The 18,284-nt window shown below is 42.2% G+C and overlaps 1 protein-coding gene across 2 annotated transcripts in view; it reads right to left on the minus strand.

Moving 5' to 3' along the window:
• The window catches only part of LOC138676646 (ras and EF-hand domain-containing protein-like), a 60,479-nt gene that overhangs the window by 3,910 nt on the left and 38,285 nt on the right, over nt 1–18,284 (minus strand). For both annotated transcript variants that reach the window (XM_069766147.1, XM_069766149.1), the window contains exons 6-13: nt 12,790–12,905; nt 9,065–9,133; nt 8,387–8,465; nt 7,457–7,506; nt 6,918–7,122; nt 4,693–4,809; nt 3,870–4,017; nt 1,822–1,903 (exon numbers count right to left, since the gene is read on the minus strand). In XM_069766147.1, the coding sequence (XP_069622248.1) occupies nt 1,822–1,903; nt 3,870–4,017; nt 4,693–4,809; nt 6,918–7,122; nt 7,457–7,506; nt 8,387–8,465; nt 9,065–9,133; nt 12,790–12,905 (866 nt within the window). The remainder of the gene's footprint in view (nt 1–1,821; nt 1,904–3,869; nt 4,018–4,692; nt 4,810–6,917; nt 7,123–7,456; nt 7,507–8,386; nt 8,466–9,064; nt 9,134–12,789; nt 12,906–18,284) is intronic.

The following is an 18,284-nucleotide window of genomic DNA, read 5'->3' on the forward strand; positions in this document are numbered from 1 at the left end:
CAAAACCTAGGACTATCATGTTTATGGACATTGTCAGCTGGAAATTATGTGTTGATTGAGATACTGGATAATTCTTTTTTTTCTTTTTTGCAGTACATCAAAGCCCCTAAAGTTCACCCTTTTTAAAAATAAACTATTTGCGATAGTTGCATTTTCCTCCACTGTTGTCTAGTGGGAATCGGAGATGGTCGTAAATTGACCCTTTTGATTGATCTTTTTACAAACATAGGAAAACAAAATGTGTATTTTTTTAACCTGGAAAAAAGGGGCGATTCCATTAAAATTTTTATGGCATTCGGTTTATGTTACAGGGGTGGCACCCGTTCAGTCACCGCTCTGAATATACAAAGCGGCCGCTGTAACCGCGACCCGGCCTGGACGGACGTTGGCTCTACTTAAAGACCGGCTGTCAGTCAGGGTTGAGGACACGGATACAGCGGCCATTCTGTATACTCAGAATGATGACTGAAACCGTCCCTATGACTGAAGCCGAATGCGATATTAATGATAAAACTTTTCCATCTTTTCCTAATTTAAAAAAAAAAAAAAAACTTTTTGCATCACCATATTTTGTTTCTGCTGACTGACATGAAGGCTTGTTTTTTTTGCAGGATGATTTGAAGTCTCTTTTGGTATCATTTTAGGGTACATAATATTTTAGATTACTTTCTATCTATACTTTAAATCTGTCTGATCACTTTTACCACATGTTGAACTGTGTAAAATATATATTCTTCAGGTCAGTAGGATTACAGTGATACAATGTTTCTTTTGATTTAGGTTTTGGTTACTTTTGTACACAATCTGGGATAACAAATGTGATTTTCGTTATTTTTGTCTTTACTTAAAAAGGAGTATTTATTGGCACAACATTGTAAGTGATTTTTTTCTTCACTCTTCTTCATTTTGTAGTTTTTTTTCTCAAAATATTTTTGCGATTGATTTAATTTTTTACACATTCCCTATATGGGACTTGAACATTTCAAGGACTGATCAGTTGTCTAATACTCTGCAACATGTATGGATTGTAGGGTATTAGACCTGTCAGTTTAAACACTGACCGGACGCCTGTTAGATCCCACCTATGGCAGGCCCGAATAGGCCACCGTGCCTAGCAGACCCAGAGGTCATTCGTTGACCTCTGGGTCCATGAAATTCACAGTCACCCCGCGATCGAGTCCCATCCCTCTTACAACCTTCTAAATGCAGAAATAGCTCCATTGTGGCATCTGGGGCAGCACGGTGGCTTAGTGGATAGCACTGCAGCCTTGCAGCGCTGGAGTCCTGGGTTCGAATCCCACCAAGGACAACATCTGCAAAGAGTTTGTATGTTCTCTCCGTGTTTGCGTGGGTTTCCTCCGGGCACTCCGGTTTCCTCCCACATTCCAAAGACATACTGATAGGGAATTTAGATTGTGAGCCCCAACCGGGACAGCGACGATAATGTGTGTAAAGCGCCTCGGAATATGTTAGCGCTATATAAAAATAAAGATTATTATTATTATTAGAGGAATAAATGGCCAGGGCGGTGTTGTTGCCACTGGCCCAGGCTGTTACTGGAGGAACTCTGCTACCAGTTAAGCCAAACTCCCGTAGCGAACGTGCAAAATCACCTGGACCATCCAGTTATTGAAGTACTTTACAAACAGGACCTACCAGTATATCAAATGTGATAGAAGGGGTTAAATACTTTTTTTTTGTCACTATCATTTGATATCCATTTACAGCCACATACTACAGCCATTTTAGGCTGCGGTATTTTATCAATGTAAATGGACACATATTTTCAAGGTTTACACACACACACACACACACACACACCTTTCTTGCCCCGCTGTGTCCCAGATCTGCAGGGTTGTATAATCTCCGTCAACTAGAAGTTTCTTCATTTGAAAGTCCACTCCTAAAATAGAGAAATTCTTAGCTGACATGTTTATAGCAACCAGATAGGCAAGACACTAGTGAAGAAAATAGATCTGAAGATGAACTTGGCTTAGGAAAGACAATCTGCTGTGAACAAGGTAATCTAAAGTGGAAAAACAAACACGACATTGAGGACAAAGGTGTCGCAGTGGGGGAGAGGCACACCACAGATCTTAAGGTGCATTTATACTTAAAGATCGTTGTGGGAAAGCTCATTTCACGATTATCTTTCAGTCTAAATAGGCTGCTGGTCACCCGATGGAACGAGAAAGATGCCTGCCTGTTAGGTGAAATTATTTTTAACCCCTTAGTGACAGAGCCAATTTTAATCTTAATGACCAGGCCAAATTTTTTAAATCTGACCAGTGTCACTTTATGTGGTAACTCTAGAACACCAACAAATCCCCATAATTCAGAGACTCTTTTTTGTGACACATTGTACTTTACGTTAGTAGTAAATTTGGGTGAATAAGTTTTGCGTTTTGTGAAATGTCGAAATTTTGGCAAAAATTTAGAAAAACTCACAATTTTCAAACTTTCAATCTTTACATCCTTAAACGAGTCAGTCATGCTACATAAAATAATTAATAAATAACATTTCCCCTATGTCAACTTTACATCTGCATCATTTTTCAAATGTCATTTTATTTTTTGTTAGGATGTTAGAAGGGTTAAGTTTACTAGCACTTTCTCATTTTTTTTCAAGGAATTTACAAAACCTGTTTCTTTAGAGACCTATTCAGATTTAAGTGGACTTTGAGGGGCTTATATATTGGAAACACCACAAACCATTTTAAAAACCATACCCCTCAAATACTTCAAAATTGCTCTCAGAAAATGTTTTAACCCTTCGGGTACTACACAGCGATTAATACAAAGTCAAATTAAAAAAATACAATTGTAATTTTTACCCTAAAATGTTGCTTTAGCCTCAAATTTTTTACTTTTACAACGAAAAATGCAAGAAAATAGACCCCACTATATGTCATGGTGCTTTTACATTGGGTTTAGGCACATGCTCCCTCCCCCCCCCCCAAAACGGAATTTGTATGTATGCACCGATGGGGCCATAGCCTAATCTTGCCTGCAGAGCAAATGTGAAGTCAGACATGCATTAATTTTGGACTGTACGCCTACTAGGTGCGGACTTCAAACAGACTGCACACGGCAGGGACCGGATTGGATGGGAAGGAGCGCCGCTTGTCTTTTAGAATGCAGATTCCGTTTGAATAGATTGTGGGCTCCATTAGCCGAGCCCCTGAGGAGCCAGAACAGCAGAAACCACCCCAGGTGACCCCATATTGGAAACTTCATTGCATAAGGAATTCGTCTAGGGGTGAAGTGATCATTTTGAACCCACAGGTGCCTCACAGAATTTTATACCATTGGATCTAGGAAATTTTAGTGGTAAAAATGTATTTTTTGTTGTTACAAATTTATAATTTACACAAGGGTTAATAGGCGAAACCTGGACCCCACAATTTATTGCGCAATTTCACCAGAACAGCGACGATGCCCTTTATGTCGTCAGAAACTACTGTTTGGCCACATGTCAGGGCAGAGAAGGAAGAATCATTATTTGGCTTTTGGAGCCTTAGAATAGTTTGAGGACGACATTTGCGAAGAATAGCAGAGAAGAAATTGTGTCTCTCAATTAATTCATCTGCAGTGACTATTTTGTAATCTCTATCAGGCTTTTTTCTGGAGAATTGCAAATATGGCAGTTTAGTGCCCATATATTGTGCCCAGCTTGTGCTTTTGGAAACATGCACCTGTAAATTGTGAAGTGCTGTCCCCCCTACAATAATGTCAGACATGTGGCTGCCTACTGTGATTTAGGCAAAGTGGGGCTCAATTTACTGATTACTGATTTACTGAGTGCTGCGGTCAGTCCAAGTAAATGGAGCTTAACGAAATAGAGAGTAGACAGATGTCAAAAACCCAACCTAATGTGGTCGTAATGTCTCCTTTGAATTCATTCAGGCACAGTCGTAGAAGGAAACTAGATTTTCCAGACCCTGCATCTCCAGCCAAGACAAGTCTGTATATTGGACTAGATGATGGGGCTTCTCCTCCTATCGTCAAGCCTTCTTTCTGCAATTAACAAAACTAATGTCCATTTTCAGCAAATCATCAATCATTTTAGTAATATTTTTAAAAAGTCTTAAATATTGTCTTGAGTCAACATCACCGGAGTCCACATCTAAGAGGAAGACACAACATGCGTAGTACTAGTACAGCGCATGTCGTAAATGGGGTTAAACATCAGTGATCACAGCAAGTTCTAGACACTGCAGTTATACAAAGATACTAACTGTGCAACACAGCCGACATCTGCCGGTATGGAGTAGGCTCTGCTGCTGAGCCCTTTGCATACATGCGCACCCTGACATACCGGCACGTCAGCATATGCGAAGGGATTAAAATGCTCCTCCAATGGTACTAGACCCCCTAGCCTTGCATGGAGGGGAACTATTACACTCTGGATGCCACAGTGGTCGAGAGTTAACCGTGCACAGGTCCTACTAATTTCAGTAGCACCAATGCCCGATACTCACTGGTAGTTATATGGCTGCCTCAGCACCAGCCGACCTTGCTCAGTGCAGCTATACACACCCGGTAGGAAGACTTAGTGGAAGAGCAATGTCATAAGGACACTGTAAAAAAGTGCAACTGATCTTTTAGGTGACAAAACATAACCAGCTATAGCAAATATATAAAACAGCTATCTAGCTAGTAATTCCGGCATGCTATCACAGGTCTACTCACTTTTGGAGTAAATGCAGTGAGTCGCCTTTTTGAAGAGGCGGTGGAGCCACTGCGGCTTACAGGGCGAGAAGGCAGCCACTTAGTCCGGCCATCAACTTCTGATCTGGCTTCCACAGTCTGGAAACACAAAGCAACAAATATTCAAAACACCACAACAGGCTGATTCTAGCTTTTCTGCTGCCTGAGGAAAAAACTTAAAATAACCTCACTCCTCTCAATAAAAATGCCCTCACATTAAGATTTTTTTTAACAAACTTGTGTATATGTGCATCTAATCTAGCGTGTTATTATACTCACCTACCGCCGCCTTCTCCAGGATCCAGCCACATTCTGCTCCTCTTCTCAGGGAGCTCACCGCTGTTCAGACTCTGGATCACGTTGTCCTCTGCATGAACTGAAAGTGGCTTTTACAATGGAAGTCTATGGACCATCAGAATGAGACACAATTGGCTGCACTGTAAAAGCCACGCTCGGCTCAGACAGAGTGATCGAGATAGTCTGAAGAGCGGTGATTCACTGAGAAGAGGAGCAGAATGTCGCTGGATCCCAGGGAGGGTGACCGTAGGCGAGTATATTAACACATATACACTACATTAAATGCACATATCCAGAATTATATAAAAAAACCTTCATGGGGAAGCTTGTTTATTAAAAAAAAACAAAAAAAAACAAACACACACGATAGAAATGAACAAAACACTACATGCCAGCGAGGCATTAATAATATACACATATACGGACAATGAATAAGCTGCACACAAACTATATACCAGCAGTGAATAAACCAAATATATAACTGCAATAAACCACACACTTATTAACAGGGAATACACTGCACACATACGCCACACACTGTGTACCTGCTTTGTTTGTTTTTATTATATTTTTACACTGCACTACTACTACTAAATTACAGTTCTCAGATGATATTTCTGAAAAAAAAAAAAGTTCACTGCATGCTCGCCAAATAGGTGCAGCCTCAGAGGACATCCACACGTATAAGACACTTATGGCTTATTAGGCTGGGGTCACATTGCGTTTTGGTCAGAGCGCTAACGGACAGCGTTGCACGGCGAAATTAACGCCATGCAACGCGTCCGTTAGCGCTCCCATTGCCCGCAATGTACCAGCGCATTGCTAGCGCGTGTCATTTTCGGCACGCGCTAGCGACGCGCCGGTCTTTTGTAGCGCGCCTCGGACGCTGCTTGCAGCGTCCGCGGCGCGCCCGAGGTCCGTTCCCCGCTCTCGCAGATCGGGGATCTGCGAGAGCGGGGACGTTAATGCGACCCCGAAACGCGACCCTTTAAAAACATTGCGTTAGCGCAATCCGCTAGCGCTAAACGGATTGCACTAACGCAATGTGACCCTAGCCTTATTTTACAAAAATAACAACTGGTTGTCAGAGTCTAAGTAAGAGTATATTCAGACACGGCGTATACACACTGGATTTACCGTACAGATTTTCACAGTGGGAAGCTGGCGGCATAATGGCATTCGCATACTTAGGGGGAAACGTGTATTGATTGCGGCTGCAGTATCCACAATAGGTATGACCAGTGTTTACACACGATGTCCATCATTCTGTATCATGGACAGTAAGATAGGGTGGTGTAGAGATGTCCTGCATCTGATACCAACAATATACTGTATTTTCAGCCTCTACGCAGGTCATATTCTGGCCGACAAATGGCTAATCGGAGCTCTGAAGGACCAAGTGTTTTCTATAAGGCCTGATGTGAAATGGGTGCAGATGACATCATCTGTAAGGGCTGTAATCAAGGCCAACAGAAATTAGATCATCTCCAATCATTTCAGCACCTACATTTCCTGGAGGTGTACAGTCTTTCTAACTTCCCCTCACTGTATAAGGCGTTCCTCTCACAGGCAAGTGCCAGCACCACAAGTCCATCTGTACTGCATCAATAAAAAAGTAGGAAGACATGGCGCTTCTGTGGTTTGGGAGGTAGCCAAAGGCTTTGAACAGACAGAGTCATACAAGCTCTTCCCACACCGAACGCACTGCCACTCGCCAGTGTGCACAGCGCACGTCAAAAACAGGATTGCTATGAGTGTGCACTACGGTTAGAAAACAGTACTGCGCCTTAGCGAAAAATTATGACACCATCTTGCCTCCTGCTCCTGGCAGATGCAGTCCTGTGTGTGCGTCAGGATGAGGAAGACGACTGATTGTGAGCGGCCTGGTGCCAGGAATGGAATAGATTTACCTCTGTTTCAGAATTTATATAAGAAACACTCCCTTCCCAGGGCTCTTCAGAGCTATTGCTGTGCTCGCTCCCAAAGTCACTGGCAGAGCAGTCTATGTCACTATACCCAAGGCTTCGAGGCATGGACACGCCACTGTCCTTGCATCTATTGGCCCAGCTGGCGACATCAGAATACTTGGTATATGGATCATCGTCTGCTGAAAACCTTTGAGGAAAGTTAGACAAGGATGCCGAATTTAATATAATATAAACTGCACAAAACAAAAAATAAACGATGAATAAGTACCTTACAGTGGCTGAGCCCACTGCATATACACACACCCACACCTGACGTACGTGTACGATACACATCCTCAAAGAATTATAAATGGGTCAGTGTTATGGGGTTTAGCATTTTGCAGCAAACAGGAAAAGAGAAAATCCAGCTTCCAAAAATACTCCAGACCAATTGGGACATCAATCTGCACAGATTACATTCTGCTTTGAATTCCACAGCTTGTCTTATTACTATGGATGCTAGTTGTAGATTTCCATCCTACCTGCTATAGGTAATCACAGGAGCATCCTTTGGAGGATTGGGGGAGGAATGCTGAAAAAGAATGAGGAAAGTGTTAACAGACATCATATGCTTCCCTTTATACCATGGCGCAGGTCCTACCTGGAAACGTCACCAAACCTTGGTATGTTCACGCATGGCAGATTTGTTGCCCGTGAAAATCAGTTCCTTGTAGGGTTGAATGGAGTTTCTTCTGCAGCATGTACATGAACGTCTGCAAACCCCATGCACAAGATTGGGACAGTGACATTTCTGCACCAAACCTGTTATGTGTGAATATGCCCTAAAATGAGTTTTACACGCCAACAACCTACTGCATGTTTAATCTGTAATCTCCAGGAAAGAAACCTCATTTCAGGAAAATTACTACCGTTGAGTAGTTGAGCAGGATTCTACGCTTATGACTGTAGAGTTAATATCACTGGGAAATTAAGCAGAAGTCGTTGTATAAAACTTTGAAGATCCCTGGACTAGAGAAGAATGACCCTTGTGCTATATGGGCACTATACATAAATGGCAATGAAGACTTTTACCAGCAACGTTTCCACTCGCATGAGATTATTTTAAGCAACCTTCTAGGGAAAAACACTCAAGGCTTGCCGTATTCAATAAGACTCTTAGCTTCTGCTACTGATCTGAGTGCTGTGGATTTTCTACCCAAGTATAGCTATATTTAATGTCGACTGATGAGATACAAAGAATTCAGAATTCTGCTGTTGTGTTCTAGGAAGAGAAGAACAGACGTCTAGCAGGAATAATTAACCACGACACTGGCCCCACTGGCTAACCGGCTCCGGTGATCTTATGTAAGGTGGCCTACCCTTTTTTCATCTGGTAAAACCGTTAACTCCACAAGTGTTAACGAAGCCTAACATTTACATTGTACATATATATTCTACTCAATACAACTCACCCGTTTTTTTTCATTTTCAATGTTTGTTAGTGCAAACCGCATGCTGTCATTACTGTCATACAGGGACTTGTTGGCCTCGCTGCAAGTGTAGAGCACAAAAATCTAGTAAGTCTCAGACATCTACCAACACCTGTACCACATAACAGGAGACGTCATCCGATTCCCACAATTTCCTAAACCACTCATAACCCAAGGTAAATTGTGAAAATTTATTATTTACTCCAGTATTAAATAAAATATTATTGTATATTAAAAAGGATCCTGCCAGCACATTGTTACATATGGAGTAGTGGTATAGTTGTATAGGCAATTGTTTCCCTTAAAAATGGTAACTTTTTTTGTACAGGTCTGATGCACTAGGCATGAGAAACCTAGTATGGAAATCACATGCAAATCAAGCTTGAAGTGCAGTGGGGGCGTGTCAATGCACTTAGCAGAAGCCCCCAGTATCGACAACTCCCCAGTGCACTTCCAACCTGATTTGTATACGGCTTTCACAACAGATTTTTCTTGACTGCCACAGTGTATCTCTACAAAAAAAGTTTCATTTTTATTTGGGGACAAGCGCCTATACAATCATATTACCACTTTCATACGTAAAACCAGGCTGACAGGGTCCCTTTAAAAAGACACAAAATAAGCTAAAACAAAAAAAATATATACATTTATCTTACTCACTTGAGCAACTGAATCTGATTGCTGTACCCGGTGCTCTCGTCTATTATGGTCTTTAGCAGTAGTTTCTCTCTGTTTTATAAGAAAATGGATTTACAGGTTAGGTTTAGCCTTGCATTACATTTAGGGTCTTTAATGTATATACACGTTGGAACCTTTAAAGACGCTTCTGATTATTGCAGAATGGTGCCATCCATCGCCTACACAGTCACATTGTACTTTTTGTTACCCGTAGAAGCGCAAGCACAGCGCGAAACGGCCGTCGTCCCTGTTCTCCCCTGCTCACACGAGCTTTGGTTCCTTCGCCCCCAGGCCATGAATTTTATCTGGAGATTTTACCAATATAGGATTGAATTTTGTGAAGACTGGTGAGTGCCCTCATCTTTTCTTACATGTGGAATGTGCAGATGGACGTCTTTTTTCAGAGGAGCACCTAAGGTCGAAATTCTATGGCTGTATAATCCACTGTTGAGCACCTAGATATTCTGGTAGCAGTCTGGAAAGAACCTCTATATTAGAGACTGTGCCGCTCCGCTTTTTGTTTTTTTTTTTGGTTACATTTAGGGTCTTTAATGTATATACACATTGGGACCTTTAAAGACGTTTCTGATTATTGCAGCATGGTGCCATCCATCGCCTGCACTGTCACATTGTACTTTTTGTTACTGGATCACAAGGTATGTAATAGCCGTTTACTACAATATCCCATTTTTGTCTCTCAGCATATTAGCACATATATCTGCCAAATAGAAGCCAAAGGACATTTTCTTGAGCGACACCTTGAACACACACTTGATACGCACGCTGGGAGCTTCCCCGGTGAATACATGGAATGTGGTGTGAACACAGCCGAATACATCATTATCAATAGCAGAGCAGACAAATCACACGCTTGGTATCTGCAGTCTGTCATCCTAAACCAGGGCTTCCCTACACATGTGTTGACAAAGACAACATCCTTTTTCCTTGGAAGTAGCTGTTCATAAAGATGGCTCCAAACACACAATATAAGGGAGTATAGACTAAATGGAGGGATTATTTAGGTTGTTATTCATTTACGTCATTGAGCTATTAATATGTAATCCTTACCAACTAACTGATGGGAATAATGAAGCAGCATCCTAACAGCTTTCCTACAGCTCACAATCTCATTTCTGTATGCACACACTACATATAACAAAGGATTAGATTAGGATTTTGTCATTTTATTTTTTAACCTATCCTGCCCTGTCATCTATTCCTGAAAATCCATTTATAAGAAATGAAGTTTTGATACTATGTTAGCCAGTTGAAGTGAAGATTGACTGATCTCAGAAAAAAACAAAATGAAGCCTCGTTCACACGTTCAGCATTTTACATCAGTATTTGTAAGCCAAAACCAGGAGTGGGTGATAAATACAGAAGTGGTGCATATGTTTCTATTATACTTTTCCTCTATTTGTTCCACTCCTGGTTTTGGCTTAGAAATACTGATGTAAAATACTGACCAGATACTGACTGACCGTGGCCTGATCTTGTAGATATGATACATCTTAATGAGTAAAAAAAAAAACAATACATGATATTGTAAAGCAAGCTTTCAAAACAGCTTAGGTCTGCTAATCAGGCATGGAGTACCCAATACCATGCCCGGGGTACCCGATACCATGCCTGATGAAGAGACCCAACTAGTCTTGGAAAGCTTGCTTCACAATATCACTTATTTTTTGTTAGCCATTAAAGTAGAAATATCTACAAGATTATTATTTTGCTTGTTAGAGCGTGTTTTTTTTCCATTGACCAAACCTGTGTAAAAAAAATCCACATGGTGACAGTATAGCATCCAATTTTTATGGATTCATTGCATTTCTGTAACATAGGAAACTAAATGGTCTTGTAAATGAATAATAGCTGCTGCTGTAAAAAAAATGCACATGGATGACCAGAAAATAAATAAATACCGTATATACTCGAATATAAGCCGACCCGAGTATAAGCCGACCCCCCTAACTTTGCCACAAAAAACTGGGAAAACTTAATGACTTGAGTATAAGCCTAGGGTGGAAAATGCAGCAGCTACCGGTAAATGTCAAAAATAAAAATAGATACCAATAAAAGTAAAATTAATAGAGACATCAGTAGGTTAAGTGTTTTTGAATATCCATATTGAATCAGGAGCCCCATATAATGCTCCATAAAGTTTATAATGGGCCCCATAAGATGCTCCATATTAAAATATACCACATACAATCCTGCATAAAGGTTAATAATGGCTCCATAAGATGTTCCATAGACACATTTGCCCAATATAATGCTGCACAAATGTTGATTATGGCCCCATAAGATGCTCCATAAAGATATTTGCCCCATATAGTGCTGCACAAACGTTGATTATGGCCCCATACAGACACTTGCCCCATATAGTGCTGCACAAACGTTATGGCCCCATATAGTGATGCACAAACATTATGGCCCCATAAGATGCTCCATACAGAGACTTTCCCCATTTGCTGTTGCTGCGATAAAAAATAAAAGTCACATACTCACCTCTCCGTCGCTCAGGCTCCCGGCACGTTCAATATTCACCTGACTTCGTTCCGGCACCGCTCCATCTTCAGCGTCTTCTGCCCTGACGTTCAGGCAGAGGGCGCACACTAAACACGTCACCGCGCCCTCTGACCTGAGCGTCACTGCAGAAGACGCTGAAGACGGAGCGGTGCCGGAACAAGGAGCAGGTGACTATCGTGCTGCGCTCCCCTCCCCGTTATACTCACCTGCTCCTGGTGCGGTGCAGGTCCCTGCTTCCCTGGTACTGTAGCTTCTTCCTGTATTGAGCTGTCACCATTACCGCTCATTACAGTAATGAATATGCGGCTCCACCTCTATGGGAGGTGGAGCCGCATATTCATTACTGTAATGAGCGGTACCATGTGATCGCTCAGTACAGGAAGAAGCTGGTGCGCAGGGACCTGTAGGGACCGCACCAGGAGCCGGTGAGTATAATAAGAAAGTCCCCGCTCCCCCTCCCCTGCCGACCCCCGGGTATGACTCGAGTATAAGTCGAGAGGGGAACTTTCAGCCCAAAAAAGTGGGCTGAAAATCTCGGCTTATACTCGAGTATATACGGTAGTTCACTTTTTCTGGATGAAACTGAACCATTTTGTATATACTCATGTGAACCTACCATTAATGAGAGTGAAAATTGCAATTCAAATCTATAAATAAAGTGCTTTTCATCTACTACCGAAATTCAATAAATTTAAAGCAGAATATGTACTGAAGTAAAAAACAACACACATTACTCACTACTTAAATTATTTATCTGCCATCGTAGCACTAGTGCTCCTCTGTCCAGCACTGGTGTTAGCATGGCACTTCACCACTGTGGATGTAAAATAAGTGGCATCACTACGGTGTCCAATAATTTTTCATGCCAGCATCAATGACACATCAGGTCAAAATGTGACTGCTGCAGATAAAGATCTTGGGATCCCTGGCACTAGAACGGTAGGCAAACAAGTGAGTAATGCGTCTTCTGCTGGCAGCTATTTTTACATTTGATACTCCCCTTGATCAGATAACATTACAGATATAGTAGGTGGAGCAATGGAGGCATGGTATTACACTGATTTCCTTATCCTCTAATTCTTGTGCTTTCTATATTAGATCGGGTCAGAATAACCATACCACGAGAATAGCCACAGTAACAATGAATGTTTGGTCAACGCCAAGCTCCCTCCGTTCCTCACCTTTCATGCTGTGCCCGTTGATCAGTAAAGTCACTTTTCAGCCTGTCCAGATCAGACTGTAGAAGTGAGATGTTTGTCTGTGTCTCCAGCAGGGTTCGTTTCAAGTCGGAATTTTCCTTCAAAAAGTAGAAAAAAAAATACCAATAAGGCTCTATTGACATCTTGTTTTAGCAGTTTCTCATTTTCACACACCATCAGTATCCAAAGACTACTTAAGGACCCAAGCGAATAGCAAAAGTGTTTTCCTTGCCCTCTCAGTCTAGCACAGGCGCTAGCTGCATTTCGCTGCCAGCACCCGAGAGTAATTCATTCATCAGACCTAGTTCTGATCCAATCAGTTCAACACGTTAAATCGCATTGTCAAGAGGGACAGCTGCATAAAAAATAAAAAGGTACCAAAGGAGGCCGCTGCCAGTTCAGAGCCTTTCGGCACAGTGTGACGTGTCCTCCTGATGGCTTACATGTCTGCCAAGATATTATTCCTATGAAGCCCTCTGGCATCATAGGACACTACTAATTTTGTAAAGTGTGCATTTATTACCACAGTGTGTGGTAATTAAATACTGTTTACTGAGCTGATTACTGTAGTTTGTAGAAAATCACTGATTTATCAGCAGAATATCACTACAGGACTATTAGATCTGCTGCCATGTAGCCCCAACCACACTCAATACTAATTGACAGCTTTCTGCCTATGCAGTGTACACAGAGCTGCCAGTCGGTGGAGTGGGTGGGGTTATACAGAGCTCAGCATTTAGAGAACTGCTAGATCTTCAGCAGAGAGAATATTTTTTAATGAAAACTGCAGCAAGTAAGTAAACTAAATGATACACTGCTCGAATCATTGTCTCTGCCCCTACATTATGCTGCTCTCGGAGAATAAAAATCCTGCTGACAGATTCCCTTTAAGCGTGTAATGACTGACGTATTCCACTATAAGCCTACCCAGATGCCTACGTTTGTGGTATATACGAGGAATAGTCAATGTAAAACACGAGATGTGAACAGACTCCAAAGCCGAGTGCATTCATGTTCGGCTAACAATACGGTGACTAACTTCCAATATGCCTCCGATTTTGGTGGTTATTAGTATCATTGCGGTGTAAAGCTGTTAGCCAAACAATCATTTAGTCAATAAGTATCTAGTGTGTATGATCAGCTGGAAACTAATCCTGTAAGGGTATGTGCAGACGTTCAGGAATTGGCAGCGCTTTGGATGCTACACATGACCGCTGCATCCAAAGCGCTGCCGGCTATTGAACGCAGGCGATTCCGTATGTGATCGTTGAACCGTGCAGAATCACCGCGCCCAATACATTGTATGGGTGACATTTATCTTGCAGAGGCTCGTGCCTCCACAAGATAAATAGACATACTGCGGTCTGGGAAGACACGCCGCATGTCCGTCTCCGCGGGTGTCGGTGCACACTTAGTGGGTTTCAGATTTCTTGAAATCCCATCCACTATGCTGTAAAATCTGGACGCTGCGGGTTGGACACTGCAGATGTACTCAGCGTCCAACCCACAGCGTTTACTGATACAGAGAAGCATGATATAGGGGCAGAGACCTCTATATTTACTGGGCCGTGTCCTGTACGTTCAATAAAATCAGTTTTAATCAGCAGATCATCAGAGGACAAGTTGCCCCATGCCTCTCAGTCCAACCACACCGCTACCACTGATTGTAGCTTTCTCTCTATGCATGGTGTAAAATCAGTGGTGTGTACAGTGTAATAGACAGCGCAGCTTTCTGAGCTCTGCTAGATTTGCAGAAGATAAATAATTTCATGAAAACTGCAGTTTTCACTTTTACCAGTCCCTTGTTAATACACGGAGTTTCAGAGATGAATAATTCAGCACTGGAGATACACTTTGTGATGGTATGGAGGGGAAAGCGGCACAACCTGTACGTCTGGGCATGTCCATCACAGATGATAACGAACATATTCACACATGGTGGAATAGCCACGCAATTGAAGCACAGTTTTTGCATTTGCGCAGCATTTTAGAGTATGATAATAATAATAATTTTTATTTATATAGCGCCAACATATTCCGCAGCACTTTACAATTAAGCGGGGACATGTACAGACAATAAATTCAGTAGAAGTTAAGACAATTTAAACAGTGACATTAGGGGTGAGGTCCCTGCTCGCAAGCTTACAATCTACAAGGAAATGGGGGGGACACAATAGGTGAAAAGTGCTTGTTATTTCAGGTCTGGCAATTATAATAAATAGGGATTTTCATATAAAGCTGCATGATCCGGTCATCAGCCCGTGTGTTTAAGTGCAATAGTCAAGTATCAAGTGCAGTTATGTGCATGGAGGGTGTGGGGACAGATGAATAATAGGGTGCAGATTCACATGCAGATAATATTTGGAAGGAGGGAACAGGACAAAGTTATTTTCCCGAGTAGTTGATTCGGTAGGCTTGTTTGAAGAGATGGGTTTTTAAAGCGCGCTTGAATAGGTCGGGGCTAGGTATCAGTCTGATCGTCTGTAGAAGTACATTCCAGAGAGCTGGCGCAGCACGAGAGAAGTCTTGGAGACGGAGGTGCGAGGTTCGGATTACGGGGGATGTTAGTCTTAGGTTATTTGTAGAAAGGAGGGCACGTGTAGGGCGATATACGGAGATGAGAGAGGAGATAAAGGCGGTGCAGAACTGTGGAGAGCTTTGTGGGTGAGAGAGATGAGTTTATACTGGACACTGTAGCGAATGGGTAGCCAGTGTAATGACTGGCACAAGATGGAGGCACCGATGAAGCGGCTGGACAGAAATATGACCCTGGCTGCCGCATTCAAGATGGATTGGAGAGGAGAAAGTTTGGAAAGAGGGAGACCGATCAGAAGAGAGTTGCAGTAGTCCAGACGAGAATGAATAAGAGCGACAGTAAGAGTCTTAGCAGTTTCAAAGGTGAGAAAAGGTCGGATTCTGGAGATGTTTTTAAGATGCAGGTGACAGGAGCGAGTGAGTGATCGGATATAGGGAGTAAAGGAAAGTTCGGTGTCGAATATGACCCCAAGACAGTGGGCATGCTGCTTGGGAGTTATGGTTGAATCCTCCAGGGTAATTTCGATGTTGGGTAGAGTGAGGTTAGTAGAAGGGAGAAACACAAGTAGTTCAGTTTTGGAGAGATTTAGTTTCAGATAGAGGGAGGACATGATGTTAGAGAAAGCAGACAGACAATCCTTGGTATTTTGAATTAAAATGGGGGTGATGTCAGGGGAAGAAGTGTATAATTGGGTGTCGTTAGCATAGAGATGGTACTGGAACCCAAATATGCTGATTGTTTGTCCAATAGGGGCAGTGTATAGAGAGAATAGGAGGGGGCCCAGGACTGAGCCCTGCGGAACCCCGATAGTAAGGGGACGAGGAGAGGAAGAGGAGCTGGCAAAAGATACAGTGAAGGAGCGGTCAGAGAGGTAGGAGGAGAACCAGGAGAGGGCTGTGTCCTTGAGGCCTATGGAGCTGAGCATAGTGAGAAGGAGCTGGTGATCCACAGTATCAAATGCGGCAGAGAGATCCAGGAGAATCAGCAGAGAGCAATGACCTTTGGATTTAGCTGTTATTAGATCATTAGAGACTTTAGTGAGGGCAGTTTCAGTGGAGTGTAAAGAGCAGAAACCAGATTGTAAGGGGTCAAGAGAGTTACCCGAGAGATAGCGGTTTAGACGGAAGTGGACCAAGCGTTCCAAGAGTTTAGAGATGAAGGAAAGGTTAGAGACAGGTCTGTAGTTAGCCGTGCAGTTCTGGTCCAGGGATGGCTTTTTAAGTAAAGGGGTAATGATGGCATGTTTAAATGAGGAGGGAAAGATACCTGAAGAAAGAGAGAGGTTAAATATTTTAGTCAGGTGAGTGGTGACCACTGGTGAGAGAGACTGCAAGAGAGGTGAAGGAATGGGGTCACTACTGCAGGTTGTAGGCCGGGCAGAAGCGAGGAGCTTGGGAACTTCTTCTTCTGAAACAGGCTCAAAGATGTCTAATGAGCTTGAGGTGCGACAGGGAAGGGGATCCAGGCACTAAGGAGATTGGGCTGAGATATCCTGATGGATGTGGTTGATTTTTTCTAGGAAATAAGTGGCCAGATCCTCACCACTGAGATTGGAGATGGGGGCCTGTACTTTAGGTTTCAGGAGGGAGTTTAAGGTTTCAAAAAGTATGATGCATGTAAATGGGACGTTCAAAACAAAGGGAAAAAAACAAAACACATTTTTGAAGATCTGCAGCACCCTCATTATATTGTAGAAAAGTTGGGCATTTCCAACAGGGATTGTCAGCCCATGCAGTTAGTGTATGGGCATTACAAGTCAAGGAGTCCCGCTCCTTTAAATTGGGCCTAGTTTTTAATGAGGCCTTCCTCCACGTCTCATCATCCACCGCTACTAGATCACCAGGGTTACAGTGTTCCTTTCTGCTACAGCCAGTCAATTTTTGGGCAAGTGTGTCTATGATCCCCATGAAATATTTTTTTAAAATGTACCCCCTTAGGGAAAGGTTTGTCAGCCCATGCATAGTGAATGGGCATTACAAGTCTAGGAGACCCGCTTTATATGAACTTTGCATAAATGTGTGCATGTCATTATCTCTCAGGGTCCTTATTAAGTCACATGCTGTCTAAATGTATGAAAGTTGGATCAATCATCAGGTTTCACAATGCAAACTGCATACATAGTGTAAAATACCCTCTTGAACTCGAGAAAGCTGACACCGTTCAGTATAAGCTGTAGCTGACAGACTGGATAGAGCCTGAATACAATAGGATGCACGCCACCTTCACCGCTTTCTCACAAGGCACATTTTGGGGGTTTTTCGAATATGCGGTTTAAGGAGCTTTTATTTCATTTGGATATTAAAATAATTTTTGGAATCTTTTATTGTGATACATGGGGCCTAATTTTTATATAATTTTCCTACTCTACTTTTTCCATTATCATTGGGAAAATAAAAGGAAATATGTATTTTTTTTATATTTTATGACCACAAAGGAACACTAACATACCGTATATACTCGAGTATAAGCCGACCCCCCTAATTTTGCCACAAAAAACAGGGAAAACTTAATGACTCGAGTATACGCCTAAGGTGGGAAATGCAGCAGCTACCGGTAAATGTCAAATATAAAAATAGGTACCAATAAAAGTAAAATTAATTGAGACATCAGTAGGTTAAGTGTTTTTGAATATCCATATTGAATCAGGAGCCCCATATAATGCTCCATAAAGTTTATGATGGCCCCATAAGATGCTCCATATTAAAATATGTCCCATATAATCCTGCATAAAGGTTAATAATGGCCCCATAATATGCTCCATTGACACATTTGCCCAATACAATGCTGCACAAATGTTGATTATGGCCCCATAAGATGCTCCATAAAGATATTTGCCCCATATAATGCTCCACAAACGTTAATTATGGCCCCATAAGATGCTCCATACAGACACTTGCCCCATATAGTGCTGCACAAACGTTGATTATGGCCCCATAAGATG

Source organism: Ranitomeya imitator, chromosome 4 (genome assembly GCF_032444005.1).
Source record: "Ranitomeya imitator isolate aRanImi1 chromosome 4, aRanImi1.pri, whole genome shotgun sequence".
In the NCBI taxonomy this organism is placed as follows: domain Eukaryota; kingdom Metazoa; phylum Chordata; class Amphibia; order Anura; family Dendrobatidae; genus Ranitomeya; species Ranitomeya imitator.